The sequence below is a fragment of the Pseudopipra pipra genome, chromosome 21, assembly GCF_036250125.1.
Source record: "Pseudopipra pipra isolate bDixPip1 chromosome 21, bDixPip1.hap1, whole genome shotgun sequence".
Taxonomy (NCBI): Eukaryota; Metazoa; Chordata; class Aves; order Passeriformes; family Pipridae; genus Pseudopipra; species Pseudopipra pipra.
Window position 1 is genome coordinate 6278928 of NC_087569.1, and position 18770 is coordinate 6297697.

The window sequence follows — 18770 nt, forward strand, 5'->3', positions numbered from 1 at the left end:
GCCTTTGCAGCCAAGCCAGTGCTCACAGGAGCCCCCAAGGTGATCTGCAGCAACAGGGAAGGAATTGGGATGCTCCAGGGCGATGGCTGGGATACATCTGCACCCTCCTCCTGCCACAGGGGAGCCCTGTGGGAGCACTGGGAAGGTGTGAGGAGAGGCTGGTGCTGGTGGTGGTCACTGCTGCTCCCAAATACCCAGAGTGGACCCCTCCAGTTGTGGTCAGCCCTCGCTGGTACCCACAGAGCAAGAAATGGTGTGGCCAGCAGGACCAGGGCAGTGACCATCTGTCCCCCTGTGCTGAGACACTCTTGGGTTCAGTTTTGGGCCCCTCACAAGAAGAAAGACACTGAGGGGCTGGAGAGTGTCCAGAGAAGGGAACGGAGCTTGGGAAGGGTCTGGAGCAGCAGGAGCGGCTGAGGGAGCTGGGGGTGCTCAGCCTGGAGAAAAGGGGCATCAGGGGGACCTTCTGTCTCTCTTCAACTCCCTGACAGGAGGGTGGAGACAGGACAGCAGGACAGAGTCTTAAACTGTGCCAGGGGAGGTTCAGGTTGGACATCAGGAAGAATTTCTTCACAGAAAGAGCGATTAGATGTTGGAAAGGGCTGCCCAGGGTGGAGTCACCGTCCCTGAAGGTAAGGAAAGAGCGGACATGGCACTCAGTGCCACGCTCCAGTTGACAAGGTGGTGATCGGTCATAGGTTGGACTCGACTCTCTCAGAGGTCTTTCCCAACCTGAGTCCGTAACTCGGGGATTCCGCGTCTCCGAGCGGTCCCCGCCCGTTCCCGCCTCCGCGCTCCCCGCCCGCCCTCACGGCCGAACCCCCCCGCCTCCCGCGCGCGCGGGGAGATGACGTCACGCCCCCGCGCGCGGTCACGTCCGGTAGGTGAGGTCAGGGCCGGGGCCGCCATTTTGAAGCGGCTCCGCGGGCGGCGGCGGCCGCGGGCGGGGGAGGAGCGCGGCCCCCATGGCCGGGCAGTTCGACTCCGAGGACCGCGCCAGCTGGTACTGGGGGCGGCTGAGCCGCGCCGAGGCCGTGTCGCTGCTGCAGGGGCAGCGCCACGGCACCTTCCTGGTGCGCGACTCCGGCACCATCCCCGGCGACTTCGTGCTGTCGGTGTCCGAGAGCTCCCGCGTCTCGCACTACATCGTCAACAGCCTGGGGCCGGCGGGAGCCCGGCGGGCCGGCGGCGAGGGCCCCGGGGCCCCGGGTGAGTGACCCCCAGGGCTGGCGGTGCCCCCCAGCCCCGGGCAGGGCAGCCGGGGCGGTCCCGCTCGGCGCCCGGGCGGTGCTGGAAGGCGTGGAGCGCTTTGTGGTGGAATTAAGCCGTGTTTCCGCAGCTGGGGCTGAGCCGTCCGCCCGCACCTGCCTTCCCAGCGCCACATGAAACGCGTCCCGGAGCCGGGCGGCCGGGGGAGATCCTGCGGCTCCAGCCTCCCGCCGCCTTTGTTTTACTAAAGCGGTTGTCGACAGCCCGGGGGTTTGCGTGTCACCCCGGCCGGGAGATGGTTCTATGCAAGTGTCATCCCAAAGTCTGCCTTCTGACAAGGCAGCGCTGCGCTGTCAGGCAGGCGTGAGGCTGAGTTCCGAGCGGGTAGTTTAAGGAGTGGGGACTCCTCGGGATGTAATGGCAATCGTTGCTTTAAATCAGATGCGAAATTCAGGGGGGTTTTCCCCTTGAAGGGCGAAGTTTGATGTTATTTCTCATCAGCCGAGCATCTAATATGAAAACGTGTTTAAGTGTAACACTTAGAGAGCACAAGGTACTGATGGTGTCGGGGGAAAACTGTGTCATGAGAAGCAGCGTTTTTGCTGTTTAATGCAATTAAATGAACCCCCAGCAATGCAGAGTCCTTGGATGTGTGAGAACCTGCAATATCCCTCCTGTGGGAATTAATGAAACTGGTAGTGGAACTGCTCCAGTTTGGATATTAATACCTGCAAAATGATGTGGGTCTGTTGCTGGCATCTCACAAAAGAGCCACTGGACAATTTTTGAAGTCTAGTAAACCTGTGTAATAAGAGATTTGGTGAACTTATTTGGCAGAAAGTAAACATTATATGAATTTCTACAGGGACAGTCACTTCTGGTGTAGGTCTGTGGTTGGAATAAGAGACCAAGATTGGAAAGATACAACAATACTTGTTATAGGGAAGATTTTTCAGTCTCTGCACAGAGTAGTTGACTAAGAGGGAGATAATCGAAAAAAAACCCCAAACTACTGCCAGTAGATTTGCACTGTTACACAGTAATTTCCCTTGCTCAGGGGGACACTTCAGATTTGAAAATTTGGAAAAGTCTCATCATGTTTACCCCAGGAACTGCAGAGTGCACTCAAGTCACAAAGCTCCACAGGTAGAAGTGACTGAATTCAGCTGGAAGTCGAGTGTAAGTCGTTGCTGCTGTGGGCAGTGAAATGGTTTGCCACAAAGTGTGCTGGATTGTCTCAAGTCTGTGCAGACAGTTCTGTTGCTGTAGCTTTGCAGAGGTTTGGTGCAATAATTGCTGCCGTGGATGGCTGGTGTTGTGTAGAGCAGAGTAAGTTACCAGGATGGTTTGTTGTGGAATCAGCCCAACAGGACTTTAAAGACAGTGGTGGTGAACAACACTGGATTGTGGCTGTCAGTTCTGGGCAGTTGATTTCTGGGGAGCAACTGATCTCTGGAAAAACAGTGTTTCCGTGTTATTGTGGTATCGCTTCAGTACAGCCTGACTCTTTTATTGGGGTACATCCTTAAGCTCATTTTGTGACATTCTATGGGCTGACTTGTGTTATGGGAGCTAAAACATTGTGGGGTTTGGTCAAAATCACTAAATGCCTTGTAATTCTCTTGCTTTAAATGTTTATCTGTTTAAAAAGAGTAGCTGTGTAAGCTGGTGGCACAGTAGGCTTAATATAACTTTAAAAGTATAATTATGTTTTGGTTGGTCTCCTTTTTATTTGTCCTCTTGCACTACAGACACTCCTACACTGATTTTAGTAACTTTAACTAAATCGTGCCTCCATGCTGATACACTAAACCCAAGAAGGTGCTGGTAGTGTGTATACTAAATTACAGTGTAATTAAGATGTTCTTTCAGAAAAAAGTAAGTGTGGGGTTGTTCTGCAATGGAAGGGAGATGAAAACTTTGGTAGAAGATTGAATAGGATTTCATGTTTGGGTAGGGAAACCAGTGCAGTAAAAAGAGGTGAATGTTTGCAAATTGTCCTGCTTGCTTATTGTGGTCAAGCTAAAACATTAGGAAAACCAATTCTACAGGTTTTATTATGGTACAGTTTATTGGTTGACAAACACACAGGTCTCACTGGGAAATCTGAATATGCCAGGTCGGGTCTTGGGTTGATTTTTGTTGATCTCAGTAAGTGTTTGTGAAATTCCTGAGTGCTCTAATACTGCACTTAGAGTTAGGGAAGCCTCAGTACAGAGTGAATGAGATGAGGAGCTTTGGCTTCCCTAATACTGAAAGCCATGATGTCACAAAAACATGATACTTTGTTCTGTTTCCAGAATATAAAATAAACTTGTGAACTTCTTGTTAAATTTGCCTTTTGCCTGATGCTGCAGTTTTTAACTTCTCGCAGGTGATTTTTCATCATAAGAAAAATATTTAACAGAAAAATCAACCAGATCTTTTCACTTCTTCCCGAAATGCTGTAAGGCTGTTTAAAAAAAAAATAGGATAAATCACCCAATTATGGGAAAGAAGAACACTCTGTTTCCACTGGAGATGGAGATTAACAGCTGAATGAGAATTAGGGTATAATTTGTGATGAAATATCACAGTCACGGGCTGAAGAAATCCCAAACAATACAAAGTGCTCCATGCAGGGAAGCAGACAATAGAAGAAATACTAAAAACATCATGTGTTTGCAATTTAACATGAGGCTTTGGGATAAAAATGTGTGATATGCACTAAAACAAAATGCCTAAAATACCCAAAGAAAGATATGCTTTCTATTAAGAGTACAACATTATGGAGACAGAAACCTTATAGTGTAGTAAAATTTGTGTGAAGCAGGAAAGTGTGACAAATATAGTGCAGAAACTGGTGTTTTCACTGTGAGTTTTAGGAACATGATGCTTAACTTAGGCTTCTAAGTCACTTCCATTGTGACTCTACTTCCTGGAATCATAGAATCCTTGCAGGATGATATCCACACATACAGGATAATATTCCACACTCTGTATGGAACGGCTTTAGGTGTGGGTGAGCAGTGTGGTTTAACTCTGACACTTGGGATTTTGGGGGTTGGGTTTTGGTTTTCTTTCCTCTTTTATATTGAAATCGAAATATATTTAAATGCGAAGTAGTGGAAGCTTGGGAAGTGCCTGCATTAGACGTCTGCTCTTCTTCCCTCCTGCGTCTGCAGAAATGAGTCTGTGACTCCTGTGTGTGCTCAGGGCTCTGCCAGGAGCCACTCAATGGGCTTTTATGTTTTCACAGGGCGTTCATGGTGCTTGTTTGTTTTGCTCAGCGTGAGTAGGAAGGTACTTAAGAACAAAGAAAAAAGGTGTCCCTGTGGGGGTGGGGGAACCACACAGGCTGGAATGTGGTGCCTTCAGAGCCCCGTTCCCATGTGCTCCAGGAGGAAACTGCCTTACATCACTCTGATATCTTACTTGGGAATGGGAGCCTCATGTCTCAGTACCTGTGTGATAAGAACAGCTTCTCTGGCCCAAAACACGTTTTGTAAGTTAGGAAAGGGGACCACCTTTAAAGATTAGGCCTAAATACAAACATGAAAACCTGTGTTTGCATGAGGTGTTCCCTGCACTGAAAGGGAAAGCTTTCCAAAGCTTGGGAATAAAGAGAAAACTCCCTAGTGACACTAACAGTTAATTGGAGTGGAGAGAAATGTAAAACCCCTGAGATGTGTGAGAAAGTGAGAAGTTGCTCTGTGGTTACACCACCTGCCCACACTCTCAAGCAGTAGAATATTGGGTGTTTTATACTCCTCATTCCCCAGTGTGTGTACAATATTTAAAACATATATAATCAATCTTCTCCAGATTGACATGAAGCCAGCACAGTTCCAAAGCGTGTCAGGAGAGAATGTGCATCATAAACAGAGAACAGGCAGGGTCCAGGTTTGAAGCTTTCTTTAGTTCTGGAACGCTTTGGATTTTAACTTTTTCCTGGCCTTTCTGAGAGCAGGGGTTTCATTACCTGCTCTGACACTCTGGGGTGACTGGAGTCAGGTTAAGTCCTAGTGGAGATGGAGCAGGATGGAGTAACTAAGAAAGATGATCCTCAGCCCTTTGTGCTTCTCATTCAAAGGAGTAACCTTACCCAGCAGAGCAGTGCTGGTGCTAGAGGTGCACACTGAGCAGCTCTTCTTCCTTCAGCTCCTCTGTGGAGGAGGGAAGATGATTTTTAGTCCTCCTTTTGTCCAGCTTTCATAGGAAGTGACTAAAGTTCCTCCAGGAGCTGGACTTTACCTTTCCACGCCTTGTGCTCTTCCTGAGAGCCCTCAGAAGATGGGGACAATGTGCTGCTCGTATTTGTGCCTTCAAGAAGACTGTCTCCCAGGATCATGAAGGAAAACTGCTCTGATTCTCAAAAAAACACTTGCCTTGTTGCTGTAACTTTCTTGTGTTAGATCTTGCCTTAATTATTCCATGGGCCTACAGATATGAGCAGTGTTGCAGTTCAGCCAAGAAGCTGAAGAATTTCTCTGAGCCTGAAATCCGTTAATCTTTGAATTTCATTATACCAGGAAATGACAGAACTTGGAAGCCTTAATGAGTAGAATTATTTCTGTTACACGTGAGCATCATTTAGCTCATTACCTTGTAGCTGAACAAGAGTATCCACAAAAGAACTGATGGGAAGTTTACCACTTCCTTGACAAGGTGGATTGGTATTCTATTTCCAACCTGCAATTTTACCAACTGTGACCTGGAACTATTTTGTCCTTTTTATGCCTCTGGTAGCTGAATTTTAGAGGTCTTCTGTTCAACTTCTCCAGACAATTACGAGATTGCTGCCTTTGTGTTCTTTGTTAATTAATTTGGATCAAGCCTGTAGATTTCTTGTTGCAAAGAGATCTTTCCAGCCTTTTGTAGCTGCCTTACTTTTTTTAATACAAAAGCACCAGAAGTGCACGTGGCATTCTGGCAGTGCTCTTTGTGAAGATAGAGTCTCTCCTTTCTGATGCTTGTCTCTTTGTCCCTTCAAGGAGTGCATTTGTCTTTCTGATCCTTGAATTTGGAGCGTCTGTGTTCTCTGGCTGTTCTTCAGTTGTGCCAAATGCCTTTTAGAGTATGATTTTCCAGGATACAGTACACTGATTTCAGTCGCTCCTTCCCTGTACATAATGTTCCCGTGGACTTTCCTTCTTAAAGTCCAACTTGTATTCAGGTACATTTGGCAGCTACTTCGGGCTGTTGTGCATTAATTCAAGAGGGTGAACCTGTTCCAAAGGAAAAAAAAGACACTCCAAAATACCTTGTTCATCCTGGTGATGATTGTTGGTGCTGACAAGGCTGATGAATGTTACTGATGAGCTGCTCGTTCCCTATGACTTGTAAGATTTTTCTTGGAATACTTTTGCTGATGGAGACAGAGCTCAGCCTCCTGACTGAGTCAGCTTGTAGCAGCTTTTACAAAAGTAAATTAGAGTTACAGGTTCTGTATTATTGTCATGTGAAATAAGTTCCATGTCAGTGAACTTCCCTGAGATTCAGTCTTTTCCCTATGACTTCAAAGTGCTTTGCTGCCCTGGTCTTAAAGTTTCTAGACTTTTTCTTTTAACCTAAGTGTCCCCACAAGCTTTGATCCTTAAAGGTTCACAACTGAAGTAGTAGGAGATACATGCTCATGTTTCTGTCACCAGGCAGGTCTGAAACTTGATGTCTTTACCACTAGTTACAAGCTTGGTTTCCCACTTCCAAAGCTAGGGGAAGTGCAGCATTCCCAGATCACATCCTACCCTGATGGAGTGAACTTCAGCTCTTTGGAAGTGGTGTAGGGATGCTGCCTGTCCAGCCAGAAGTCATCTCCTGTGAGGCCACTGGGATGAAATTCCAGAGTTCTGGCAAAGTCTAGAGCTGTAAGTTACATCTCAGCAACAAAAGTTGAGAGAGTTTTGTAACTTCTCAGCGTTACAATTTGGGAGAATAAGATGGAATCTTATTTCTCTTCCCATGCTGGGTTCATATTTCATACTGATAATTACATTAACTTCCTTATCTCTCGGTGATGCCAGTTTGTGTTTCGTTTTTCACAATTTTTTTGAGGGTATTGCTTTTGGTTTTTGGCTCCCTGTGTTTGTATTCATTTCCTTTGAAAGCCTTTCAGGGCTGTTAATGCATGCAAATGTGCATTTTCCGATGGCTTTAGTTCTGCTGCTTTGAGTTTCCTGTAACCAGCTTCACTAATGTTTATGTTCCTTCAGGATACTTCAAAACTTATTTATCGGGTGTTTGTCTATGTTGATCTTATTGAATCTGCCCTTTTCTCTGTTAGAACCCCTTTTTGCTCTCTTGAAAGAGCTTGTTGTAATGTCAGCTTTCCATGCTGACAGTGCTACTTTGAAGGGGGGTTTGGATCAGTGACAGTTTGAAGGATTCTGTTTGCTTTGTACTCCAGAGCTAAGTCTCAGAACTGTTAGATATTCCCTGCAGAGAAAACAGACTTGCAAAGTAAGCATCTCTTTCTTGCTAAAAGAGTTACTCATTAAAGCATAAATCTTTTCATCTCCTCTACCCTCCCCCAGCCTTCCACGATTCTTCCCATAACTGATTGCACAGGCTATGGTGGAAATAGAACATCATGTGTGTGTTTTTCCCCAGAAGAACATAAAATGGAAAAAAAAGTACAGCACACTGATTGAAAATTGGAATGGATACTCTGCACTTTGGTGCTTGTGATGGTTTGAATATGAACATCATCTGTATTTCAGTGTATTTGAGTTTTGGATTTACAGCTTAGGTTCTGTCTGACAAACATGGCAAAGAAACTACAAGACTTGAGATTAAAAGACTGAGTCATACCTATTATGAAAATATATGTTATTGCTTTGCATTGCATAAAACATAGATAATTTTCTTTAATGGTACCTTTTATCAAAATAACTTCATTTGCTCATTCCCATCACTTTTTTGCTGCTGTGCTAAGCAGTTTTCCATAGTGTCCATGCCTTTAACCCAAGGTATATTACAGCAGGTAAACAACCATTATGGCACTGTTGTCCTTTGAAAATAAATCTGAACAGCAAAAGAGAGTTTTAAAAAAATAATTTCCTTGAAATTGTACCAAATTTTCATTTACTTCCTATATTTAGAGTATAAAACAGGAAAAAGGGTATTATGTGTTACTGAAAATGGTACAGGCTTCTGAGAAAGATGCCCTGAACATTTTCATCTCTTGGGTCCATATAACATTGAAAGAAACAAAGGTAATTTTATCCTAATTCAGGAAGTTTGGCAGTGCCAAACAATTACTCTTTTCCTTCTTTGACAAAACCTTTTAGAACAAAAGTCTATCCTCATGATCACGATAGTGCTGTCTTAGATTAAAAATACTCTAAAAGCTGAATTTGATGAATGCTGGTGTAAAGATACCAAATTCACTGTAGAAATACTTCTCTGTAAATGTCTTCTCAGATGTTTTATTTACAGTGTTAACTGTTGTATGCTCTCTTTGACATGTTGCCTTCTTTTTTCAGGGTCGAATCCCACCAGATTCCGAATAGGTGACCAAGAGTTTGATTCTTTGCCATCTTTACTGGAATTCTACAAAATACACTATTTGGACACTACGACCTTGATAGAACCAGTCTCCCGGTCCAGGCAGAATAGTGGTGTTATCCTCAGGCAGGAGGAGGCTGAGTATGTGCGAGCTCTCTTTGACTTTAATGGCAATGATGAGGAAGATCTTCCATTTAAGAAAGGAGACATACTGAAAATCTGGGATAAGCCTGAAGAGCAGTGGTGGAATGCAGAAGACAGCGAAGGGAAGAGGGGAATGATACCTGTTCCTTACGTCGAGAAGTATAGACCTTCCTCTGCTTCAGTCCCTACTCTGATTGGAGGTAACCAGGATAGTTCCCACCCACAACCACTGGGTGGGCCGGAGCCAGGGCCCTATGCCCAGCCCAGCATCAACACTCCGCTCCCTAACCTTCAGAATGGCCCTATTTATGCCCGGGTTATCCAGAAGCGAGTCCCTAATGCCTACGACAAGACAGCCTTGGCTTTGGAGGTACATAATGGGCAAAATTTAGAAGGAAGAGATCTGTTCAAGGGATTTCCCTTTCAATCACATTGATAGTTTTGTAGGAATAAGAAAGGGAAAAGCATTGTAATACTGGTTTTACGTCGTGATTAATAAGTTATGGATAAAGGCTTTTTTTTTTTTAAATGAGTGATTTAAGTCACTTGTAGATTAGATTATTGTTGATTATTACAGCATGTTTAGGTTACTGAACCAGTATTGTGTCTTTGTCAGCCATCACTAACACAAGTGTTTCCCCATCCATGTTTTCACTTCCCAAGTGTTTATTTTAGGGGGGAGGGAGAGGGAGCAGTTCATGAGTTGTGTGTCTGTGCTTGCTGTCGTGTGCCTCACCAAGGTGTACAAGGTGTGCTGGGTTGTTTGTTGGCTTGTGTTGTGTTGGGTTTTTCCCCCCCAGTCTGTCAGCAGTTTAAAGCAATCAGTGCAAACATTGATAGTCATTTTGAAGTTACCCAGGCTGAGATGATGATGATGATCACACATAGGGTTTTATTGTAATATCTTCACCTTAAGCAGATTGCTTTGGGTTTAGATTGTGAAGTGGGAGTGTTTTACAATTTACATTACAATTTATTAGGGAGGTCTTGCATAAAGCAGTGATTGATGGAGCAGGATTTGTAATAAAGCAAGGAGTTTCCCTCAGGTTGATTCACTTCCTGACATGATCAAGTACTTGTACAGGCCCTTTTTGATTTTTCTTTTTCCTCTTAAAAGATGACTAGAGTACTCTATCTCTCTATATCAGATAGTTCTCCCTCAAGTTAAGTTTGAGGAAATTGATACTAAGGTATTCCCAGTGGCAGACCTTTGCCTTAGGATATGTAAATTGTATCCTTTAATCTAGGCTTTCTTTGAGCCAGAGGCTCTGGAATTTCCTGATACCTAATTGACTTCCTGTTTATATAACATTTTAAGTACTTGGGAAAAAACAGTTTCTGTGCTGAGTCAGAGCATCTCCTCTTCACTCTCACATACTTTGTGTAATTGTGCATAGCACAAAAGGCACTTCAGGACTCCAGTGATTTGGCAGCTGTAGGTGTGTGTCTGTAGTACAGAACTGGCAAATGCAGCACATTCTACAGATGGATAATTGATGTGCAGCCTGGCAAATGTGAAATTTTTCCCCATTGTAGGTAAAAATTTATCTGGGGGAGCAATGTAAATGCACTCTGAGTTACTATACGTTCTGTTAAGTGTGTGACTATTTTTGGGTTGAGAAGCATGGATAGAAATTTATGCCAACTCATCAGATTTTAGGGAAATGTGAAGATTTTTATCCTTTACTACAGCCTAAAACACTGTCTCTTTCCCTGTTTTTCTCACTCTTTTCACCCAGCCACCTCCTGGAACTTGGGAATATTCCTGAATGGCATTGCAGACTATGTAATTACCAGATGTTACATATTTTTTGAGCCTCTGGATATTATGTTATAGCATATTTATCAAAACCTTTTGGGTTTCTTTCTGGATTTTGTGATTAATTTTATAATATTATTTTGCTGTTATTTATCAGTGTGCCACTAATGTTCTCTCAAGCCTCAACTTCCCACTTTAAAGCAGAACCCCCCAACACTGCCCTGTGCAGAGCTTGGGAGCGTGGAGTGAAATAGGGAGAGTGAGAAAATGCTGGTAAATCCAGACCATCATAAGCAACTTAGAGTGAAAGGAAATCCTTTACAGGCTGAAGAACAGCTTGTGAGTGCTGTGGCTGATCTTGTGTTAGCTCAATCCTCTTCACCAAAACTCACATGATCTGTCAAGTTGCTGTGCTTTAGGAAGAGTAGTTGTGGAGAATCTCTCTCTGCTCTGAGCTACCCTACACCATTAGTATCTTTTATTAACTGATGGGAACAGGCTCGACAGCTGAAGTGTTGGGGAGGGGGGAACTGAAAAGTGTCAGCTCAGCTCATTTTTGTGACAATATAAGATTTCTGGTGCACAGCATTGGCCTTTGTGGGCCTTACAAACTTACTGAAATACTTATCAGTTGAATGTAGAACTTCTTGATTAGGGTGATGCACTCCTGTCTTGCTACACCTCTGCATTTAAGAAATGCAGTAGTAGTGGTGGTTCTTTATTCTGTATAAACGGGGAAAATTTAGTTTTAGAACATGAGCCATTGATCACTGCTTCTAGTGTCCTTCAGAGCTTCTTTGCAGCTTTTATCACTTCCAATCACAATGTTACTGAGTTGCTTTCAATGTCTGTACAGGGAAAAAAATAGCAATATGCACTTCATTTTCTCCCAAGTTTTTCTTCATCCTGTCTATCAAAGTGCTGTTTCTTGTTGTCTCCTTTTTTTCACATTCCCTTTCACTTCATGGTGTTCCTTCCCTGTTTATTTAGAGATCTCTTTCTTAGATAACTTAGTAGAAAGCATTATGTAAATCTTATCAGTCCATTTTTGCCCAGACCTCTTTATAAATACAGAAAGCGGGATTCTTTCCAAATGAAAACTCTTATCCTCCAATCTGGCAATATTCATGGGTGGGGGTGGATCCCACTGTTTCTCTTAGAAAAATAGATTCTTAACATCAAACAGTTTTTGCCCAAACTGCAAACAGAATATCTGTACTGCTCTGTTATTTTAAGACTGACATGCTTTTGAAGAGCTCAAGGGAGGAGGATCAGAGCAGGCAATGTTCTAATAAAGTCTGTGCTGTGTTATGGAAAAAAAGATTCAGCAGGAGAAGTTAACATTTATTTTGCATGTAACTGGACCTATTCAAGGAGTTGTCAGTCTATTTTAAGAGAAAATAGAGGAGAAAAAGGGAAGATCTGTTTGGTGAATGACTCTGAGATCGATCGATTTATTTTTTTTCTTTGTAACAGTAGCAGAACTCTGCCACCTTGACCTCACCAAAGAGGAGTACTTGGAATAAAACCTCAGCATACAGAAGTCTTCACTTGAACCTTCAGTTTTGCTTTGAAGCATATGGGGTATATTTAGTTTTAAAACTTCTGATGAAGACTGAGACAAACCTGACTTTCTAGCAGGGTACAGTGTTGTTCCTGAGGTGCTGTGCTTGGTGGGATGATGCACTATGGACTAATGATACCATAAGTCAATGTTAAAAGTGAGGGGAATTCGAAGAGAACATCCACTTCTAATCTAAATGTTTTAAAATTTCAGCACTTGTAATAATGGGTAATTTTTGAAAAGTTCCCTGTATTTTCAGGACAGTGTTTGAACTATAGCTTAATAGGCAGAGTTTCAAAGCAGATCTAGAAAGATCTGTAAGTTATTGAGGAACTAATGGAGTAATTTTATCAAGCCAGCATTTGTGAAATGATCCATGCTCACTTAAGTCAATCCTGCTTTGATAGGTGTAAAGATATATATATATAAGAATGAAGTGGGAAGATATATATATAGATAGATGAAATGTGAATGAAAATTTGTATCAGAGTGGTTGGTAAATGACTACTGCAATGGTAAAAAAGGAGTATTTTATCTCAGAGGTCTTTCCTCTTTTCACGATCACTGAAATGCAGATTTCATGTGTAGCTTCTTATAGTAAGGAGAATTCATAAATGGGTGTCCCTTGGCTGCAATGACCCTGAAACACCCCTGAAAACCAAAAAACAGCTACAGGATGCTTCTGGGAGTGAGGGAGTGTCACAAGCATCCTGTATTATAACTCACTGCCATTGCAGTGTTGAACTCACCTTTTGCAGGTGAGTTGATTGTAGGATGTCCAAGATAAACTCTGTATGAACGTGAATTAGGGTGTGATAGTCCATAAGAGCAGTCTGAGAAAAATACCTTGCAGACAGCAAACTTAAGTGCAGCTTGTGTTTCTTCCTTCCTAGTGGGTTGGAGGTTAAATACTGTTGTGTTGGAGGCTGATACATAGATTATAGCCAGGTCTGAAGAGTTTAAAATTATCTAGGACATTGTTCTTGTAATGGTTGTGATTGGGAAATAAGATTTTCCGGTTCTAGTATTGTCACATTTAATCTCCCCCTTGTTAAATTAGAGCTGATGTATTGTTTTGGTCAGCAGAGTATTTTTATTGGTACAACCCCCCAGTGGTTATTAGCAGTAGTAGAATTATACAAACTGCATGATTAAATTCCTAAAGAGCTGAAACTTGCATTCAGTAGTCGAGGAAGGCTTCCTTTTTGCCTGTAGCAAATGCATAAGAGGATTTTCTTCAAAATATGATTCATTAAAATGTCTATACTAATGATTACAAAAGGAAAAAATAAAACTACAGCAAGAGTCCCAGTGGGCCTCTCATTACCAGATAAGTAATCATGAGAGGTATGGGGAGCTTAATTAAATGTCCATGAAGTGGTTTGAATTTATGAACTGTTAAAAGCTGTTCTGGCAAAAGATCGTAAGTGATTAAAACCTGTAAAGTTAATGGAGATTGGTAGCATCTTAAATTGTTTTCCTTGTTCTTCATTTGCTGCCTGGAAAGTGAGAATAATGAGATTCAGTTAGGATGGATTTGGAACACAGTGATGAGCATCTGTGTAAACCAGTAACTGTATATTCAGTGAATTTTTGGATTAAATGCAGTGAGGCCTTTGGCCTTGCCTGCAGAGTTTATTTACAGTATACATGAAAGAAAATAAGCGTGTATCTGTCCCCAGAAAGCATCCTCCCTCTAAAGAATTCTAAAACCCATTGTTTTTTACTTGTAAATAAGATTATTGATAAAATTCCACAGAGGGGTAGAAACGGGTAGACAGCTTTTCAGGGTTGCATTTATTAATTCACCAGCACCTTTACAATGTAAATTTTGCTTTCTTAGCTTGTGTAAGTGCTGTTTAAAGTACCCTTGAAGATGCAACAGAGTTGGGGACTGATCAGCCCTAGACCTGACTGCACTGCCTTGGGGAACTGACTGCTGTGCAGTTTGACCCTTTGTCAGAGGGAGACAGAATTGGTGCTGAGCATATCAGGGTGGAGATGAGAATAGGAGATATATTGCTGGCCTGTTATGTAGTGTACTTTGTTAAAATCAGATGCTTTGAAACAATGTGTTCTAGTTTCATTGGTCCATAGCAACCATTGTTTTATTTTTCTAGCTAAAAAAAGTCAGGTCTAAGAGGGAGAGGGCATCAGTTCTCTTTAATATTTCTGTGAGTGGTGGACTTGGCAGTGCTGAGTTAATGGTTGGACTCTGATCCTCAAGATCTTTTCCAGCCTAAAAAATTCTGTGGTTCAGTGAGATTTATTTCTGTGAGAAGTCTGTGGTGGGCAAGACTGAAATGTCATCTGGCCTTGCCTCTGGTAGTGGCTGTTTGAGGACGCTCAGAGTAAGAACAGAGCAGCCTTAAGGCACTGCTGCTTAGACACCTGCACATTCTCTCAGTGTTTTATAGTCTGTGGAGAGAGATCCCCCACTTATCCAGAGCCTTTTTAATAATACTTGAGAAGTGAAATTTCAAAACCAAGGAGCTGTTTAGCTTCCAGGTTAGTGTTCACTTGGTCCAGCTTGCCTTGGTGATGTTCTCAGTGGAGAACCAGCAGTGTGCGAGCCTCTGTCGGTCCAGCGAGGCACATTTATTGGGATGGCACCTGATGGCAGGTCCCAAGATTGCTCTGAGGGATTGGTATTGGATTACTGGCTCTTCAGGTAGTTCTCACCTTATCTAGGCATGCCTTTTTCTCTCTATACTTCCTTCAGGAGTGAATGACATGGGGGACAGGCTGGTGTCTCAGGAACGGTCAGGGCTGCTTTGTATGGACGTGTGTCTGGTACACTTGGGGGACACACCGGCGGGGAGGGCTGGCGGCTCATCCCGGTGTTTATGGATCATAACACGTATTTATTTCTTGCCCCACAGGTCGGTGAGCTGGTGAAGGTCACAAAGATTAACATGAGTGGTCAGTGGGAAGGAGAATGTAATGGCAGACGGGGTCACTTTCCATTCACACACGTCCGTCTGCTGGATCAACAGAATCCCGACGAGGACTTCAGCTGAGTGTGGCTCAACAGTTGCGCTTACAGATGGGAACAATCTCAACTTGTTTTTATTGCAGATGCCATCAAGACTCTGTTCCGACCGATTGAAAGCGGAATTGCTTGGATAAGCAATTGATAACCTGCAAACCCCTGGGACTGAACACCACCATTCCTTAATCAAGGGTCATGTAATTCAGGGTACGACAGTAGATAACTCGTGTGTCAAGTGGCAGAACTAGTCCACGATTCTAGGTTGTAATGCCTGCTTATGTCCATGTGCACGGCAGACTGGACCTTGCCAGCAGCAGCAGCCGGGGAGAGCAGGACTGTAGATGTTCAGATGACATTTATAGCTCTCTCCGGTCCCATTGCTTATGTTGCTTCTTCCTCAGGCAATGAACATCAACCGTAGACAATTCAATACACAGATAGAAATTTCACCAATTTATCCTGGAGCTTTCTCCATGTTTTTTTCCATCCTGAATTCTCTGTCCTAGAAAGGCTATACAGTACTCTGCATGGTCAGTTAACTATGCACAGTACAGATTTTTGTAGTGCTGTTGGGGACAGCCCTTGTGATTTACACATTCTTACCATTTTGATGGTAAATGACAGATCAAATCAACCTCAGAATTCTAGAAGTTTGTGGACACTAGATTGATTTCATCAGTACTGTTGATGCTTCAAAAATAGCAGTTGATATTAAATTAAGATTTTTGTTAACACAGAAATATCTCTTTATCCACAAATACAAGGCTTATAGAAGTGTAAACGTCCATATCAGTGCTGAAAAATACGTGCGTAGCACTTTAATACGTAGCTTTAAAGCAGTGTTTGATTCACTAAATATACTAAAATATTGACACTGCTTTCCAGTAAAGTTAAATTATGTAGGGCTAGTTTAATGTTTCTAGAATTCTTGGATACTCCTGTTGTACAATACTGTTACAGTACAAATCGGTGTCAAACATGGTGAACTGACAAACCAAATATTACTTTTATTATAAAGTTACTCTGGGGACTCTTCTGGTTTGATTCCCATCTGTAAAATATTTGATAGTGAATTCATGAGGATTTTATTTTTAATAAACTAATGGAAAATAATTGTGTGCTTCTGGACTGATTCTCAAAAGGCATAATAGAGTAAATACGGCTTCCTAGCTCATAATGAAAATCAGTGCATTGAATAGGCAGTATTATGCACTGCTTGGTGGTTGTTTTTGTAGTCTGTTCTTCTAATTATCTGGTTTTCTCTAATATAAATCAGAATGAATTCAGTAAGTTTTGTAAACTGAAATTAAACACTGAAGTAACTATCCCTTGCCTGTACCCTGGGTTGTTTTCCAAGCACAGCACTCTAGTGACCAAACTAAATTTTGTAACTTTATGACTACAGTGTAATCCGTACAGAAGGGTTTTTCTAAATAGTATCAAATGGAAAATGTTGGTTTTGGTTGCTACAAACCATGTGACTCGAGTGGCTCATCGGTGGCACATGCTGCAAAGGCCTTTGCTGCACTGCACCGACCTGTACAACAATACTGGTAACACTTTACCTCAGAACTCTGTAACATGCTGGAAGTTATAATATTTCTGTTATATTTAAGTACTAGTTGTTTTACTTCAGAACTAATCCATCAGCAAGTCTGACTAATGTTCAGGTTATGGGCACTCATGACTTCTGTGCACTAACGCCGATGTACGTTAATCACACCTGTCCATCACCAGTCTCATGAGCACTACTGAGGATTGTCAGATAACTGACAGCTGGGACAGTGGTGTGGGAGTGGAAACAAAGGAATCGCAGTCCTGTCCTAGCTTGGATTGCTGTTCTGGTTAGGGTGATGTGCCAGTGATTGTGGGATCTCTTCTAGCTCAGTACAAAATTCACTTAGAGGGGAAAAAAATTGACAAACTAACTCTTAGACTCTATAACTCATTGGTTTCTTTAAGGCTAATTTGTATTTTTCCTCTGACCTTGATATTTACTGTAACAGGGGTTTTTTTGTTCAATAGCTGCACTCTAAATAACAGGCTTAATATTGAGTTTTTCAGTTGCCCATATTTGCTTATATTTTTCTTCATGTACTGCAAAAGAAACATAACGAACGGTGTGTTCTTAGAATAACACTGTTCTGAAGTATTTTTCCCAACTGCAGTTAATGAAAGCCCATATATTTGTACCTTTCCAATCGGGAGTTAAATTTTAAGATACCGAAAGAACATTTTTCTGGTAGTTTTATTATGCAAATATTGCCCTTTTAATAGGAAAGACGTGAGTCGAATTAACTAGCAAAAACCCTGCAAACTTTGGAGATGTGGTTTTATTAAGACTGTCTAAATTGCGAATATTTGTACACTTTGAAACAGCAAAATAAAGAAACTAGAGGAGTCTTAAAAGCTGCTGTTGCACTAGAACCCCAAGTTCTTGTCAAGCAGTTTTTCATAGTCAACTGACACGTTAATGCAACTGTTTTCCACTGTTCAGTTCTAAGCCAAAATGTGGTTTTGTTTCATAGGTGGTAGAAATGTTTGCATTTGGACAAAGTAGACATTTCAACTTGTCAAGCTCTTAAAGGAAAGTAGGTAGAACATATGTTCATGAACATGTAGATTAAATCCTTTTGTGGCCTTTGTTTATCCTCTTCTATTTGTTCCCTCCCTTCTCCCCGATGCGTGCAAAAAAATCATTGCTAAGAATGTTGGTCACAATCTTTTGTCTCTACTTGGCTGTGTTTTTTGGTCTCTTGTGCATAGGCAGGTGTTAGAACTAGAATAATCATTTCTAGAAATACACCGTGAAAGCAGAATGCTCAATTACACTGTGTTCTTCTGGTGCATTTACACATTATATCACACTAAAAAGTACAACTGGCTGCTATGGTTTTTTTAATATATATTTCATTTTGGTAAACCCCAGCCTTTTTACTAATATTGGACCTGGTTAAATCTTGTTAATCTGTTTGAATTGTATTTGTTAATAATGAAAATATTTCTAATCATTTTAAGAGTAAAACACTTCATTTTTGTTAATGGTTTTGGGGAAGGATTCTAACCAAACCAGTTTGAAGAAAAATATGAAACATGTGCCATTGTATTATAACACTATCCACTTTCTTGACAGTTAAAGTCTTTTTTTATTTTTTTTGTAGCATGTAATGTATATGTTCATAGTACGTGAAGTAAATAAAAGTATAGCCAAAACTTTGACTCGGTGTCATTCTCAATCAACTGTTGTTGTAATATTTGAATTCAGTGATCTAAAAATAGAGCTGTGGGTGTGGCCATTTTTAATTTGCCATATTTGTATGAAGACAATTATAACACCTGCAGAAGTAAGACAAACCAAGGTAACTGAAATAACTTATCAACCAATAAAATATGGCTTTTTGAAATGAGGTGGCTTTCTGTAATCAGATTAGTCAAGGGGTTGGGGAAAAGTGAATTGTCATTGCAAAAGAGGACTTGTGAGGAATGTTAATATGAGATTTTGTAGCTATTGGTTTCACTTCTACCTGCACAGGTGTATCAGGAAATAGTTTGGGGATTCTTTGGATGGGGTGTGTATGTTTGGGAAGGTGTTTATTCATTCCTAGAAATGTCAGTAA

At 41.9% G+C, this 18770-nt stretch overlaps 1 protein-coding gene across 5 annotated transcripts; it reads left to right on the forward strand.

The window, feature by feature from the left end:
* The first annotated feature begins 873 nt into the window (after window positions 1–873).
* On the forward strand, window positions 874–18372 carry CRK (CRK proto-oncogene, adaptor protein). 5 transcript variants are annotated; one of them, XR_010435541.1, is made up of 4 exons: window positions 874–1209; window positions 8673–9038; window positions 12074–12239; window positions 15044–15182. XR_010435541.1 is itself a non-coding variant. In XM_064677422.1 (3 exons), exons 1-3 carry the CDS (start codon window positions 966–968, stop codon window positions 15049–15051), a joined length of 618 nt encoding a protein of 205 aa, XP_064533492.1. In that variant the 5' UTR covers window positions 876–965; the 3' UTR covers window positions 15052–18372. The 5 variants fall into 5 exon arrangements, 2 of the variants coding, with proteins under 2 accessions (XP_064533492.1, XP_064533490.1); XR_010435542.1 differs by having other exon boundaries at window positions 12074–12181; window positions 15044–15164; XR_010435540.1 differs by having other exon boundaries at window positions 876–1209; window positions 8673–9208; window positions 15044–18372.
* Window positions 18373–18770: the final 398 nt, after the last annotated feature.

What these genes read in the sequence shown, in the direction of transcription:
- CRK (XM_064677420.1), top strand. Translation starts at nt 966, where the DNA reads ATGGCCGGGCAGTTCGACTCCGAGGACCGCGCCAGCTGGTACTGGGGG. An exon ending in CGAGGGCCCCGGGGCCCCGG is followed by an intron (nt 1,210 to 8,672) that starts GTGAGTGACCCC and finishes TTCTTTTTTCAG; the next exon opens with GGTCGAATCCCACCAGATTC. An exon ending in AGACAGCCTTGGCTTTGGAG is followed by an intron (nt 9,209 to 15,043) that starts GTACATAATGGG and finishes CTTGCCCCACAG; the next exon opens with GTCGGTGAGCTGGTGAAGGT.